This window comes from Aspergillus bombycis (assembly GCF_001792695.1).
Source record: "Aspergillus bombycis strain NRRL26010 chromosome Unknown contig00041, whole genome shotgun sequence".
Classification (NCBI taxonomy): Eukaryota; Fungi; Ascomycota; class Eurotiomycetes; order Eurotiales; family Aspergillaceae; genus Aspergillus; species Aspergillus bombycis.
The window spans coordinates 171,925-188,729 of record NW_019170043.1 but is presented as its reverse complement, the minus strand read 5'-3'; the positions used below and the strand labels follow the sequence as shown (position 1 = coordinate 188,729).

At 48.4% G+C, this 16,805-nt stretch overlaps 2 protein-coding genes across 2 annotated transcripts; one reads left to right on the top strand and one right to left on the bottom strand.

The window, feature by feature from the left end:
* Positions 1-4,476: 4,476 nt before the first annotated feature.
* On the top strand, positions 4,477-9,551 carry ABOM_006517 (UDP-N-acetylglucosaminyltransferase; the record flags this gene model as incomplete). The annotated part of the gene is made up of 2 exons (XM_022533646.1): positions 4,477-8,859; positions 8,922-9,551. 2 exons carry the CDS (start codon positions 4,477-4,479, stop codon positions 9,549-9,551), a joined length of 5,013 nt encoding a protein of 1,670 aa, XP_022389219.1.
* Positions 9,552-11,346: 1,795 nt separating this feature from the next.
* Positions 11,347-12,062, bottom strand: ABOM_006516 (uncharacterized protein; the record flags this gene model as incomplete). Its single annotated transcript, XM_022533645.1, has 2 exons — positions 11,347-11,856; positions 11,970-12,062. The coding sequence occupies 2 exons, from the start codon at positions 12,060-12,062 to the stop codon at positions 11,347-11,349; spliced, it is 603 nt and encodes a 200-aa protein (XP_022389220.1).
* Positions 12,063-16,805: the final 4,743 nt, after the last annotated feature.

Genomic DNA, 16,805 nt, shown 5'->3' with positions numbered 1-16,805 from the left:
CGGCATGCTAGTTAGGAGAATACGATTAATGCCTTGACAACAAAATGTTTATGAGTCATGACCTAAGATTCCCAAATTGTGTTCAATCGAAAACTGATTCGTTCATCACTGGACACCTTACCCTGTCTTCCCCATCCTCCCATCTGTTTGTGATTTACTCGCGGTCTATATGCGAGCGGAGTCATGACCAGACTATACCCCAGATAACCTTTGCAACACTCTGGCCCTTACCGTCCATTCCCGCCTTCGGGCCTGGTATGTGACTTCTTTCAACGTGGTATAGGCTTATTTTACGCAAAGAAGATCAAATTTCGACCCACTACTCATCGCGGTATCTTTGCGAGGGGCCTCGTGCCACTCTCTGTGGATACAGTGATCCATCATCACGGTCAACAACCTAAGGCTTAATGCCTAGCCTATTACGGCTTGTCTGATTCGTAGCTATACTTCGTAATATCTGCAATGCAACTTTTATCCATTTTTTCCACTTCAGCTCTCCACTGTGCCTGACCATAGTTGTAATTGCTTGTCCCACGCATTATCTGAATGTATATGCAACTAAGACTACAAGTAGTCTTGAAAACTTAAACATCTAACACAGGTCAAATCTCAGATTCGTGCCGTCGATGCATGCTGTCTCCAGAATGAAACGCGCCAGTAGTTGGTGCCGGTATATTTGGCAACTCTTCTGCCCCTCAGTGTCGAAGGTACTACCTGTTTTCGGTCTGAACGACAATGACAGCATATCGTTTGTATACTGAGAATGGTATCTACGTGTTTGATAGTACGATATGAAGTACGCCCCGGAGATGCTCGTTCTCCACCGACTAGTAGGGATTCAATGATTACTGTCGTGGCAGGGTTCCTGATACGCGCCGAGCAGCAGGTACCCCCCTGATGCCGATAGTGGTGGGATATGGGCTGAAGGGGGGTGCACAGTGCCGCCGTATGTCCTACAGCCCATGTCCATACATCAGTCACATATGCTGTGAAAGTCACGTTGGGTAAGGATGAGTCAGACCATGATGTGTAACAGATTGCTGGGCCTTGTTATACCTCTCGCAAGATCAACAACACATCATCGGTTTGATATATATTTCTTCCCCCGTTCTCCGGGTGGAACGTGGTCTGGGTTGATTTAACTTTGCCCCTCTGACAATCTGGCAACCTTCGCCCGTCCGACGAGAGAGATTATCTGGGTAGATCGGTATATATGGCTCATCTTATACCTGAGTCGAAGGTGGAGGAAGAGGAGAAGCGAGAGGCAAAGTTTTGCCGATCGTCATCGTCAGACCGCTCGTGACATGGCTAAAGGGGAGCCGGCGGCCCCATTTCCGCCCTCATCGATCCCAATAGACCCTGGTCTGGGCGGATGGAGAGCGTCGGAACTAGCAGGAAGAATAATACCTAGCTGGTGATTCCTGCGCAGGAGGAGCACTAGTGAGTTAGTTATAGGAGTAGCCATGGGGAGGATGGAGCCCATGGCTGAATCGGATTGGCATGACTGGATACAGATGAGAAACGGGCTACGTTGGAAAGTTTGAAAGTTGACTCCACACCCGGGAAAGTGGATTTTGAGTTGGACCATCTGGGTTGGGTGAGATTATTTTTATCCATTTTTTTTTATGGGGATGGGTTTATAGTGTGCTATAGATGTATGTTGTATGTACTAACTCTCTAATTAAGTAGTATCTTCTATAGTCTGAAATGGGGGACTAGCGAATCCTCTAGAACCATTCATCTTTTTTTTTTTTTTTTCTTTTTTTTTTTTTAAACAAAAGATAATTATTTTGATTTCCTTTGTGGGAAGACCTTTTAAAATTTATTTATTTATTTTTATTTTTTTCATATTCTACGCTGTTGAATCGGAGTAATAAAAATATCAAGACAAACATAAAAGGGGAGTGGGAGTAAAAAAAGGTGTCTACCGAGAATAATAATAATTTGATAATTAAGAAAGTGGAATATAAGAAAGGCTACCTCCAATAATGTTCGCAACTATTAATGATGACAATGGACATACATACATTCGGGTCTTCCTCACCTGATTTGCTTTGACCCCGGGCATGTGCGGTACTACGACTAGTACTTCCATGGGCGTTTTGTTTTTTCAGCCTCTGGCTGCATCAGAGTTGCAGAACTGCCAATTCAAAAGATGGTCACCTGTGTGGCCAAGTGTCTGAGCCTCTACCACTTCAGTTGATCTACGTATGTTATTTTCCTATGATTGTTGAAATTCTCCTTTCCCTCACCGGCATATACCTCTTGTTATACCGATTTAACCCGTCTCTGTCGCTCTCTTCTAATTTATTATTATTATTATTATTATTATTATTATTGTCATTATTATTTATTATTATTTTCGGACAACAAAATAAAATCCTTAATTTAATTTATTCCTCTATCTTTTGTCCTCTTCAAACAGGGAAAGCATTAGAATATTCCACCAGTGCATGCCAAAGGCCAGCTTGCATTGCAGGTCGACAACACGGACATACTCACAGGAAGTCAGCGACTCCACTCAGCCCACCGAAAGTGCCAGATCGCCCTTCCGCCGTCTCTAAGCAAACCCTCTCATAACCAGAGGCTTGATCAACTGCGGGCGCCACCGGAGACCGGGGGCCTTGGACGGTGGACCACTGACGTTGAACAGACTTGGATTTGCTCCTGCGCCCAGGAGGCTAGCGCCTGGTCCATCCTAGCCGTTGGATCGCACGGGTGGGACTGGGATGTGATGGATTGTCGTGTTTGATTATGTGGGTATTTTCTAATGATTTTAATTCTTTGTTTCCCCTCCCTGGTACAGCCCTGGGACAGTGGATTTGAGATTTTTTCTCTCTTTTCTTCTTTTTGGGTCACTGACGTAGGAGTTATGATATCTGGAGGACTCTTTTTTGTTCGTCGGAAACCCGTCATAATTATACATAGAGATATGTACATATATCGAGTGACACCATTCGACAAACCCCGGGAGATATATTGAAGAAAAAAAAAAGGCAAATAAAAAGCAAATAAAAGGAAAAGGAAAAGAAAAAGAAATCGCAAGCCACATAATCATGGTGTTAAGGCGCCCAAGCCCACTTCCATCCCAACCCAGTAGTAATGGGGACTCCACTGGGTCGACTCCATTGGCTCCACTTCCGCTGCTCCATTCACTTGCACTGGATCCTTCCCCCACCCCAAAAAAGGAACCCCCCTAAGACGAAATGGGAGCTTCAGACTGTTGTTGTCCACTGCTTTCGTTTGTGAAGCTCCGCTCTGTCATGATGGGACATCCCGCTTCATCTCTGTCCATCATGATTCTAAAATTTTCCTCTCCTTCTGCGACCTGATCTCCCCCCCTCGACCTTCTTTGATGGTCCTTCACCTTCTGGTCGGGTCAATACGAGTTTTGACTGGTCCATTTTCCTTACCATCCTTTACTACTACCCCAGACCCGGATACCCTTCCAATCTCTTTTGTCTCTCACTTATGGTTCTGTGCCTCTCCGCCGGCCGTTGGATGTTCTCCGCCTCAAAAACTCCCTGCGTCCGCTGTCGCCTTGGATATTAGGCACCTTTTTTCTTTTTTTTTTTTTCCTGCTTAGGCCAATAATAATAATTAATCATTTCAGGTCCAAGGCAATCACCGGAGCCAAGAAGGACAATAGACTTAAAGCGTGAGAAAATCAAGAGAACCACTCCCCTTGACTATCAACTAGTGGTGCCATGTTCAACCTTTCCGCTACACTATTACTCCTGTGATTCGGACTCCGCCGTCTTTAATAGTCGATTTTTATTTTATTTTATTTTATTTCTGTGTTCTGGTTCTTCCCCCTCCCTTTCTCGTCAGCGCGCTGAGTACAGCATTGCTGCCAAGCGTGGTATTTCCAAGTGATTGATCGCGTACTTGCGGACGCCTGCGTCAGTGGGGGTACTCTTAGGAAATCGACTAGGGCTGTGACTCTTGAATCCCTTTCCTCCCTTGCATTGCCGGTTCATCTCCCAAAGAATCACGCAGCAAATAACGCAGCGGAAACCAAATCGCCTGCGTGGCTTTTCTATCATCTGGAATCCGTGGATGGTATTCTTGACACGGCCTACATTCTCTTGCTTCACCCCTCGTCCTACTAGCTCTCGACGTTCGCTCGTGTCCTTTCTACGGTCAACCCAACTAGTGTTCATGTCGAATCCGGAGACAAGCCGTGGGGGGCTTCGCTGAATGTCTAGTGAGCCGGCTCATGCCCAGGATGAGGTGTAGAAAACGTTTCAAGGAGGATGCTTGTTGAAAATCCCAGCAAGATTGAATGTACCTGACTCCACTATTGACCGCTCGTGATCTTTGGCAATATCCTGGACCGACGATCTCGACCTTTTTCTATCATTTTTTTGTGACCGTTATTTTTTTTGATATCCCGGACTCCCTCTTCCTGGATCTTTTTGTATAGTCTTTGTTATACCACGGTGGGACAAGGTGTCTCCGCCATCAAGGGCCAAGATGTTGCCCTCAGTAGCACCTTTTCCGCCAGTTCAACCACATCATCATATGAATCATTATCACGGGGCTGGCCCAGTTGATGGCAATTACGATTTTGACACGACGCCCTTCGCCGCCACGCTTCCTCACCATGACATGAACAAGCTTTCTTTCCACTCGGTCCCCCGCACTCGACTACAGTATCATCCAGTGCAGCGCCTTGATGTTCACGACACGACTGGCATGTTACTCAGCCCGAAGAATCCTGGAGAGCATGCACTGAGGAGGAAGACACCGAATGGGACTCTTGCGGCTGGTTACGATGGGACGCCGGGGGATACAACAATTCAACCCCCGGCATCCAAGCATATTCTCGTTTCTCCTCTAGAATCAGGTCAGATGGTAACTCCTCAAACGGGCTTTCCCATGGACACTTGGCCGCAACTCTCTTTAGAACAGCCCTCCCAAGCGAAACCGATGAACTTCCCGCCTGTGTACAAAAATGAGTCGAGTAGGACCAATGCAGCTCCCGGGGAGATGGTACAAGGTGTGAATGGGGCAAGCTGGGTTCGTTCGTTGAATTACGTGCCGGGAATAGACTCGATGCTTAACCAATCACTTCCGATGCCGGGATCCCAGCAGAGATTCTACTGGCATAACGGCGCCTATGTTCCAACAGTTTTACCAGCGACTCTTCAGCCGTGCCTCGGCCCTACAGCATCGGCGGGTACCGGGCCATATGGTCCATATTGGCCCGATGGTGTATATATTCCATATCGTCCAGCGGCCTTTCGAGAGCCCCGGTTCAATTCCCCTAATCCGTTCGCGAAACAAGTCAATCCTTCGGGTCTTCAGTTCTTCGACGCAGGGCAGCCACCATTCAACCATAATCCAGTACCATCGGGCAGTCACACGGATCTAGGTTCCAGCTGGAGCGCAACACCTGTGGGAATCATCAGTCACGATCCTTGCGTGAAGAACAACTTCCCCCCGCGTCACTCGGATCAGAATTCCCTCGATACTTCTCAACGCACATTACCGTACCATACGCGTCCAAGGAATGCAGGTTCTGCCTTCTCATCACGTCAGTCTGGAAACGAAGCCTACACACCATGGTCGGGCGCCTCTAGCGGGCATGGTTTTCAGGGCACAGGTGCTACAGCTAATTCTCGTGCAGTCAACGTGGAGTTCAAAGAGAAAGTCTTGTCATGGGCTCATGGTGTTTATGTTGATCTTTTAGCTTCGATTCACCAGGCTCGACGGAATAGCATTTCTAATGCAGGTGGTGATCCCCAAAGCCAGCGGTTTTTGAAACCTAGCATATACCCCAAACCACCACGGCAACCAGGATTGGACTTTTCTCAAGTAAACCCACCGGAAGTTGGGCGCCATAAAAGCTATCCGTCGAGCCAACATGATCACCGAACGAAAAACATTATTAATCATACACCGCAGACCGACAGTCATCCAGGCTTTCAGACTCAGCAGCATCGACATCGGCCTTCGCTTCACCGTTTTCAACAGCAGAGTGACACGCAGATGCTCGACAGGCTACGCCACACAGGCCGCTTCACAGTTCCCGTGGTTTCCCCCTTTCCTGCTGCACCTTTTGGCAGCGAGAATTCACCGTTAGCAAATGCTCGCACCGCTTTAGACATGCTTTCTCCACTATGTAGTGAGAGTGGTTGGGAGTGGATTGACGGTATGCTACTTGGTGGCTGTCTTGCCTATGGTCTGGGCGACTATCCAAAAGCTATGAGGTGGTATTCAAGAATCATTTCTCGAGATCCGCAACATGTGGAGGCGATATCGAATCTAGCTGCCACTCTTTTGGCACTCGACCGTCGAGAAGAGGCACTGAACCATTGGCTACGTGCTGTGAAACTACGCCCCAGTTTTTTCGAGGCCGTAGAGCATCTCATTGGTCTCCTGTGTAGCAGCCACCGCGGAAAGGAAGCCGTTAACATCATCGAATTTGTGCAAAAGTCACTTCGTTTTCCAAAGAACGGTGACTGCTTTACAGCCGATGAGCATGCTAGCGAGACGGAGAGTGACGCAGAAAGCGGTGCCTCGAGTGCATCTGATCTCGGCTCATACGAGAAAGCATCCTTCGATTACGATGATGACTTGAACCGATCGGTCTTCACTAATAAGCGGTCTGTAGAAGCCGGCTCCACTGGCTTTGGGACAAGCGGCTATGCTATCCCAGGCTGCGACAACGGTAGGATGCTGGCTCTTGTCCATGCTAAAGGCAATATGTTGTATGCACTGGGCGATAATGCGGGGGCTGCGGTGGCGTTCGAAGATGCAATCCTGATCGCCGCCGGCAGAAGACGACACGGCATTCAAAACTTAATAAAGCAGATATTTGCAGCGTTTTCGTACGGATCGCGGCATGACTATCCTGCCCCATCGGAGCAGCATAGCTCGAACGAAACCATTCTCCTTTATCCGGACAAGGCTCTGCAGACCTCCAAACTGGTTTTCCCTTCATGTGGGACGCCCCCCGGCATCAAATTTGTTGGCGAAGGTCTTGCAAGGAAAGCGGCCATATCCACCACGAGCAACTCCTTACTCTCCCTGGCGAAGATATACCAGGATGGAATGTCTAATATCTCTACCGGGGGCGTGCCCAGAGCTGCTCCAGGAGTTCGGGATATCCTGGCGCTCTACTACCTTTCGCTTTCTCTCCAACCGAGCCCGTCAACCGCAAACAATGTGGGAATTTTGCTTGCTGGCATCCAAAATAACGCAGCTAAAGGGCTACCTCGCTCTAGTGGTGAGATGCAACATCCCGAGATACCTGGTGTGGTCTTTGGCAGTGGAGTGTCTCTGGCCCTGGCATATTATAACTACGGGTTACACCTCGACTCTCGACATGCTCACCTATATACGAATCTTGGCAGCCTCCTCAAAGATATTGGCCAGCTTCAGGCTGCTATTCGAATGTATGAACAGGCTGTCCAGTGCGATAACAATTTTGACATTGCTCTGGCGAATCTCGCGAATGCTGTCAAAGATGCCGGTCGTGTCAACGAGGCAATCACATATTACAAGCGTGCTGTCAAAGTAAATCCAGAATTCGCAGAGGCAGTCTGCGGACTAGCCAATGCTCTTAATTCTGTCTGCAACTGGGTCGGCCGAGGTGGTGTTGCTAACGGGCATGGCTTCCGGGATCGGTGGCATGTTAATGAGCAAGGGATGCTTCGGGACGCTTACAGTATTGACACCGGCGCCGGTTGGATTAAGCGTGTCGTTGATATTGTCGATCGGCAGCTTAAGGAAGGCGAAACCTGGGGCCGTGGCCTGTTGACTCCCAACACAATTGAGCAGCTGTGCGCGCAGCTGGTTCCTGCATTGGACAGCCGACGGTTTGCATCTGGATCGCTTAATGCTATTCTCCAGTCATGGGCGGGGCAGAAATGGGAAGGTTCGAGAATCGTAAAGCTCGTTGAGCGTGCAATACGAGCGATCACATGGCAGTGGTATCAGGACCTTTATGTCCATCGGAAAGAGTATCCCCTGTCTAAGTATCGCAGACCACAGCTTCCTCCTGGGTTGTCTGCTCCCAATGCTCCCACTGTGTTACCTTTCCATACCTTCACATGTCCACTTTCTGCGAAACAAATCCGGCAGATCTCACAGCGTAATGGGCTTCGCATATCTTGTGCAACCCTTCGCTCTCCATGGCTACCAGCTACGGTGTACCAGCCCCCGGCACCACCAAACCCATATCTGAAAGTTGGATATGTATCGTCGGACTTCAATAATCATCCTCTTGCGCATCTTATGCAGTCCGTATTCGGATTGCATAACCCGTCAAGAGTAAAGGCCTATTGTTATGCCACTACAGCAAGTGATAAGTCTATCCATCGCCAGCAAATTGAAAAGGAAGCACCGGTGTTTCACGATGCTAGTGGATGGCCTGTCGACCGGTTAGTAAAGCAGATCGTCGCGGATGGCATCCATATACTCATCAACTTAAACGGTTACACGCGTGGTGCACGGAATGAGGTTTTTGCTGCACGGCCTGCCCCAATTCATATGTCCTTCATGGGGTTTGCAGGGACTCTGGGTGCTGAGTGGTGTGACTACATTCTTTCCGACACCATCTCGATCCCCCAAGAGACTCTTGCCCCAGGAGGTCGTACACTGAGCATTGAAGACCGAGTGCTTGAGGAGAACCATGGAGAGGACCTTGAAGATTGGGTTTATGGTGAAAAGATTGTATTCACTGGGGCCACATTCTTCTGTTGCGATCATCGACAAAGCGCACCCGACTCTCAGGACCTACGTCTCGCTTGGGAGCAGGAACGAGAGAAGCGATGGCGTATGCGGAAGGAACTTTTCCCCAACCTTCGCGATGATGCCATTATCCTGGGCAACTTCAACCAGTTATATAAGGTAAGATCTAATAGGCACTTGAAACGGCTATAACATAAGAGGCAAACTAACATCCCACATAGATCGAGCCCACGACGTTCCGTACGTGGCTCCGTATACTGGCACGGATTCCTAATGCCGTACTATGGCTACTTCGCTTCCCGGACCTTGGTGAACAGAACCTCAAGGAAACAGCCGTTGCTTGGGCGGGAGAGGAAACTGCCTCTCGCATCATATTCACTGATGTTGCGCCCAAGAACACCCACATCTCGCGGGCCAAAATTTTGGATCTCTTCTTGGACACTCCCGAATGTAACGCGCACACGACCGCGACGGATGTCCTGTGGAGTGGTACACCTCTTCTGACCCTTCCTCGCTACAAATATAAGATGTGCTCTCGTATGGCGAGTAGCATCCTTAGTAGCGCCTTACCCGATTCCGACGATGGCCAAAGAGCTCGCGAAGAGTTGATTGCCACATCCGATGACGATTATGAAGAAAAGGCCATCCGGTTATGTCTGAACTTGAAATACGAGCCTGGCAGTGAGGGTCGAGCAAGAGGCAGGTTGCCTGATCTCCGGAGACTGTTGTTTGAAGAAAGATGGAGAAGCAAATTGTTTGATACTAAGCGCTGGGTTCACGATCTGGAAGATGCCTACGAACAAGTTTGGCAACGATGGGTGGATGGCAAAGAAGGAGATATATGGTTATGAAATGCGCTTCGGAATATACCCCTTCAGCGTTTGTTTTTTGTTTGCTTTTTTTTTTCTTTTTTCTTATTACCCTATTTGTTTGTTTTATTTCCCCATAGGCGTATGGCCTATGTTATACCTATGTGAGCTATACTTCACAGTTTTGTGTTTGTTATTTCGATGTAATCGTTTATAGGGATATCATCCCCTGTGCATGCTGGCGTTGGATGTCTTAGGGTACGGACCAATGATGAAGTTCCCCATCTGCTGGATGACCTATGGCAGCAGTTGAGTTGGGTTTATTGTTTGAAATTATGACTACGATCTTTCATGGATAGGCGTTGAGTGGCTTGACTGTGGTAGGAGTGGTTTAACTGATAGATGGCCTGAATCGAGATCGCTCTCAGTCTTTTCAAGTTGAGAGTTATGTTCATATGTTCATATGCTTTTTTATTATTACTATAGTGGTAGTCCTTTTATACGCCGACATACCCTTGACTGTACCATTCCAGCGCGACGCAAAATAGGTCCTAACTTCCAAGGTGGTCCTTTCTTATTTCCCCTGAAGGCTACCGTGCTTCCTCAATGGAAGCAATGATGGGTGTAATGGCCTGGTGTTCATCTATCTCGTCGGGAGTATGTAAACCGCGAAGATCCATTCTTGGGAAGCAGACGCCAACTTATCAGGGCACGAACAATTCAATTCAAGATGACACTGCTGGTCTATTCTTGCATAAGGAATAGTTTCGGTTAATCACCCACAAACTTATAGGGGGAAGAAGTAGCTAAAGCAGCACAATGCGAGAGGGTGAATCCAGCCAACAGTTAGGGATGGCCGGGAAGATAGCCGAACAGCGCATGTCCGATCAGCTTCCTACTATACAGATAGAGTAGTATTTCCTGCCACGGTCTGATGTTTGAGAGAAGTTGTAGCTACAAGCCTGTTGTCTCTCGACGTGATGCCTCTGTGTGCATAACATCCCAAAAACGTCGATATCGCAAGCCGAAGCCCTTCAAGCCCGTGGTGAATCTAAATCGAGATAACCAGAAGCGTGGTTGGATTCTTCCAAGAAGCGTATGAATGCCTTGAATCGCTCCTCAAAAATCTAGTGATCTTATAGGTAGTTATCCTTTGGATAAACCAACAAAGTATCCGTGACCTTTCAACATGTCAGATACAATCTCTATATCCGGGTCCACCGAAATCGAATAATCGTCCCATAGTTGATGGAGGCTTGCCTGTATGAGAAGCCCGTTTTGAATGGAGTTGATAGACCACCAGTGAATTCTGCACCAGCCTGACGTCTACGGCTGGCCTCCTAAGAATACCAGGCTTTCCGACGCGTGGCTAGTGCTTGCTATTCTATACATGAACGTGAAGGAAAGAGCAACTCGCTGGCCAGCCGATTTTGAACTGAATGGCAACGTAAGAAAGACAAGGGTTCCCGTGGTTCGCCCAGTGATAGCAGAAGTCAATGGTCAGCGTTGGACGCTAGTCTTCAAGGGTTATTACGCTATGATCGGGGAACAAGAGGCAGAGAAGAACTCCTGGTTAGTCAATGTATATCCCAGTGGTGGACCATTCAACAAACTCCAAATTGGCGTGATTCGAGCAGATATATGCATTTTTGGAGTATTGCTTGTACTCTTTCCGGAAGTAACAACAGTACTCTCCTATGTCCTGATTAAGACGGTGGCCGGAAACGGGGCATCCTTCAATACAGGATAAAAGAGAGAGATTTAATGAGAGTGACTGAGTGAGAGCCTTTGGTAGTGTATATTGGTGAACAAGAAATGAATGGTCAACTCTCGTCTGCTACGCAAAGGGGGCAAATGCGAGAGACGGAGTGAAATCTCTCTTCTCTCGGATGTACATACGTATACCTAATACGCCGGTTGAGCTTATCCCAGAGTACATCGTGGCGATACACGTAGGTTGTTGAAGGCAGAGCATGTCCAAGGTTCTCCTCACCCTAGTGCTCAGAGAGCGTTTTGCTGGCTTCAGCATTTGGGCCTGGACCACGGGGTTGACCACATGGTGGACCTTGACCTCGTCTTCCTTGACTTGGTCGACAAGTTTGACGTCCACAAGGACCGCATGCAACGGGAGCATAATCTGGGCTCTCCACGTTGAGGAGCTCTGTATTACCGAGACCATCCTGTCTTTCGGGCTCCCTTTCCTACCAGAGATTTGATCATACATGGCCTTTTCCTTGTTGAGCCAGTGCTCGCCACGGAGTACTAGGGTGTACCTTCTATAGAGGCCAAATGGACGTTCTTCCTTGCGCCAAATTCTCAATAGGGCTCGGTCTGGTGCTGCAATAACCTTTGCTTAGTAACAGCAAAATCCGAGGTACTTCTGTTCTTTTCTCAGCCTTCTTGTTCATAGAATCGTGGCTGACGGAGATGTATGCACTCTCCCCTTAGGAAAGAGTGTACCTGTTGCCGCGAAAGGCCTGGCAGACCTGCTCGGGTTGTTTTCCCATAGCTTGTTTCGAAAGTGCAATTGCCCCAATGGTCTTCTATTGCCATCTTTGCCTTGTGATATCTTTCACCACGTCTGGTACCTCCCTTTGAATGTAATTGAGTTCAGTACAAAACATATCGATTAGTCCTCCGATATAGCCACATCTGTCACTCAGAGGTTAAGTATTAGTGTGATGGTTTTGGCTTGCGAATATAAAGTGTACATCATCATCATCTGAATTCTCGGCATGGAGCCATCCGCTTTTCCAGCTTTTCTCAAGAGCCTCTTCCAATTCTATACTCCTGGTCTCAACTTATAATGGCTCAAGAGTGACGTCGATCTAGTTGCCTCGCGTACGGCTGTCACTACCTGGGAGTGCACATGGCCTCCCCATCTCTGTATCTGTAATGCGGATTTAAAGGCCACGAGACCTGTATTGCACCGCGATTTCAGACATTCGAGGGACTTATAGGACCGGAACCTGTACGGACCAGTTGCTACCTCTTTACTCATACAACTACTTTTAGCCGTGCATTCTTTTGCAAACGACACAGACTCGGCCAGAGGTTTTCTCGCAGCTGGGACCTCGTTAGTGGGTGAGATTTGATAACCCACCCGGGCGAGAGTAAGGGGAGATAGTATGTTAACTCTGTACACAGGCATTTAAGCAGGTGTTTTAGGTCCTTGACCATGTACAGATGATTTCACTTGGAAACTGGACCGGCGCGGATACAACTCCCAGCGTCTCGTCTGAATTGGCTAATTGCGTCCTGACATTGCTCGCATTCATAAACATCGGGCCGCTCCATCCCAACCACCTGAGTCAGAAGGGCTTCAATCTCAAAGGCATTTCAATGGCCGGCGCGATTTCGTTTCGCTGAAGGGTCAAATCTTTGGGCATGATAAACACAGACGCCGTCAATATGGTATTTCTTCAAATCTCCTCGTCGTTTGGTTTACCGATATAATTCCGCCCCCGAATCTTGGGTAGAATGGCAATGAAATACCTCATGATTTTGCTTTCCCAAAAGCTTCTCTCAGCTCCCACGATGTGGGCGTTGCGTTGATGAAATACGCCATGGATAGTAATGAAATAGAACGTATAATGATCGGAACAATAGGTATGGACCAAATGCAAAGCACTCCTCAGGCAGCCTATCATTTACAACCCGCTGTGCTAGTATCCAGATCCACTACTGTTGTAATGACAGTTGGTGCACGTTTCCCCGAAAACTCCAGGCAGGATAAGACCGAAGCAAAGCCGGCTGGAAGCAGCATCGTCTTCACGATGAAAACCGTGACTCAGGCGCAGGGACATGGATGCAGGATGGCATGATCTTTGGTGACTATAGCGCTAGAACCGATATATCTTCTTCTGCTTTTCGCACAGTTCGAGATCGTCGAGCTCCATATGATCATGCAGACTATCCTCATCAGGCGCGTGCAACAGTAACGCTTATAGCTGCAAGCATATGCAGAATCCACTGCATCTCTAGTAGATCGGGTCATAGAAGGGGATGTTTATCAGGATTTTCAGCTCCCAGGTAATCATACCACCAAGCAGATGACCTTCTAGGCAGTTAGAAAGCCTGGTACTTTCTCGGTCAGATCGCTCAGTGCTCTGCGAGACAGGAGCGTTGGCAAGGGCCGTTCGTTTTCTCTAAACGAAGTCTGCATTCAAAGCCAAAGTAATATGGGGCAACTGCTCTTCTGTCGGTAGATTGTCCCGTAGTATTCGGTAGCATGAATAGTAGGCATATTAGAAGAAACCATAAAGTTCTTCACACAGAACGGATACATCTTGTTGGAATTTGGCCTTCACAGTTCCTTTTCAAGACAGTAAGGGATTTCCTGCAGCATATCCCATCCACGTACCCAAAGGATAGGGCGCCATCGGAGTAACTCTTTGATCCTAGCGCGAATATAGGACAACTAACTGTTCCAGAGCCTATAATTAAGCGGGGACGCTGCCAGCCTGCCATCCGTGGGCTTCTTCTCACACAACTTGATCGTGTTTCTCTTGCGTGGTGCATCGCACCTAGTCCAGTCAGTTGGACTGCAGCTGGGAACATGTATGGAACTGTAGTGTATCTATTTGGGAGTCCTGAGGGCGAAGATTGTTCTGGAGTCAGCGCTCTATGAGCTGCTGCTAGTTCCTCTTAGGGGTGTTGCTAGAGCCGATGTCTTCGGGACTCCTGATAGGATTATGGCTGTGGATGGAGTGGGATCAGAATGGAGTTTAGAATTAGAGTAGGTATTTATATACTAATAACTAGAGATACGCATTCCCAGGTTGGGGATTTAGTGAAAGTCTACAGCTATTTACCATATCATGGTAATCGAGAATGAATAATGTGTATCCGACGAATAGAGACCCTACGAGCCATGAATTCACATATGCGATGATCCTCAAGGCCAGCGTGAAGTGTCCACCATGAATGATCGACTCCCAACGCAGACAATTCGTACCACTGTAGTACAATCATGCAAATCCGGGGGGCACATGATACCTCCAATTGCCCGGGCAGACAAGGAAAATGCCTGCAGAAGTCAGGTAACGGCAATCTGCAGGGAGCAGATCGATCAACAAGGTATGACAACGCATGCTGCATCCATTGCTCGCAGGCCGCCAGACTAATTTCGAATGCTCTGGGTAACATTCCGAATCAGTCCAGCAGGGGACACTTGTTCAAAACGTTAGCCCAGGCCAAAAGGCAATGGAGCGCATGCCTCAGGAATCCCCGCATGTCTGTGGCCATGTTCCAGTCTTCAGACGCCGTGAAATGTACACACACACACACACACACACACACACACACACACACACAGAGCGAGAGGGGGCGAGTTTTATTAATAGCAAAGCGTCACCGCTGGTACAACAGAGTGACTTTCAACCTGCTTCCCCCCTGAGTTAGTGAAGAATGTCCATTACTTGATCGTCGTCGAAGTTAACCCATTGCTATAATATTCCCCAGCGGGCATGCGCAGGCCTGCACTCGATTATTGGCGCCACACATGACAGATTGCATGCAATCTGCCTCATGCCTGTCGAATGTCAACCGGACTCGGCATCTGACCGACAGGCAGGCGAGCTCACAACACAATGACAAATTCGTCGCATAACCATAACCGGGGAAGCAGCATGGGTGACGACACTTGGTCAGGGACTAGATCCAGTTCCCCGATCGGGGAACGAGACAAGGAACAAATCGCGTTTGTCTGATCCCCCGTGTGATTGAGGGTGGTCTCTGCCATACGCGGAGAAAAGCACACGGCGACGGAACGCCTCCGGATTTGTCATTTCTAAGCTTCAGCGGCGTCGAGTTCATGAGCTGCGGATATTAGTTCCTTATGCCCCGAGCACACTGGGCTTTTTTCCTTTTTTTTTTATTTTTTATTTTTATTTTTTTTCATGTGATTTTGATGGCGGTGGTGGTGGTGGTTGTTGATCTCTCGATTTGTATCATTTGTATCAACTAATGTGTGTGGAGATCAGCCATAGTACCTGGCAGGAAAAGACAGAGAAGCAGGGAAGGTATTTGCAATGTATTGGTGTTTGCGTGGATGGTGCACCACCGTTGGGTAACAATATGCATAGTTGTTGAACCCCTGGTTGTGATACTGATAGGGCCAGGAAAGGATGAGCTCTCCTGCTGCTTGCTGGCCATGTCTCATATCAGAACGTCGGCATCTCCGAATTATCTGGTCGCCGAATTGACCACACCACCTGAGTAACCCAGAAACGGGGGAACCAGAGAGGAATCTTTCATCGGGAATTAACTCCGAGGAAGTGTAGGAAGTCATTGGAAAAGTCTCAGCTGCAATGCATCGGTACACCCGTTGATAGTAGTACTCTCCCTTCGTCCAGGTAGTAGTAGGTATGTACTAGTATACAGTATGTATGGGTGTATGGGTGTATGTATAGAGATACATACCAAAGAACAACAGAACCGATTACCGTCACCATACACGGTACTGCAATACATTCGTACTGTAATACGGACTGCCAGGAAACAGGACCGCAACGGCTGGTATCTGACAAAGCCCCACGTGGTTCGCAAGAACCCCTTGGCAAGGGGAGGATGGTGCTTGGGCCATGGGGGCTCCGGGAGCCATGATTGGACGGTACCCTGACTAGCGTATCGCGTATAAGCCAAAGATTACAGTAATACCCAGGACCCATGACAAATCCTTTTCTCGCTGTTTGGCACCCGAAATGGCTTAGCGCGATTTGATTCCTGAATTGGTCCCTGAGCGGGGTGACTTGTCCTCATGCTGGCCATAGCGGTCGGTCGGTTCGTAAACCGGCATCCTTAACCAAGACCACGATAGACTATACTACCAGCTAGTACTACGACCATGGCCTCGTTTCCAAAAAGGGCGACACGCGTTGTCATTTTCCATCCCTGACAGGGGGGATAAGTCGCGGCCAGATCGGCAATTGACTTCGTGGGATATATCTCCATCAGGAAAACTTGGCGTGGCGGTGCTGTGGCTGACCCTTTCAGCTGGTTGTGGCGCTGAAGTAGTAATAGTAGTACTTAGTAGTGAAGAGTTTAAAGGGTGAGGCTGAACCCAACGACCCCTGAAACCCGGAATTACCATACCGACATCGCTGTCCGTACTGTACCCCGTCACTTTCTCCTCTCTTCCCCTGTATCGTATATACACCCCTGTATGATACAGCCAGTATCAACCTGCAGCGACCGTCCCTCCCTGCCTTCTTACCAACAAAATCCGCCGATCACGGGCGGACCGGTAAGGCGGGTACCCTAGTCCCAGAATAGACTAGCGATCAGCAAGACCAC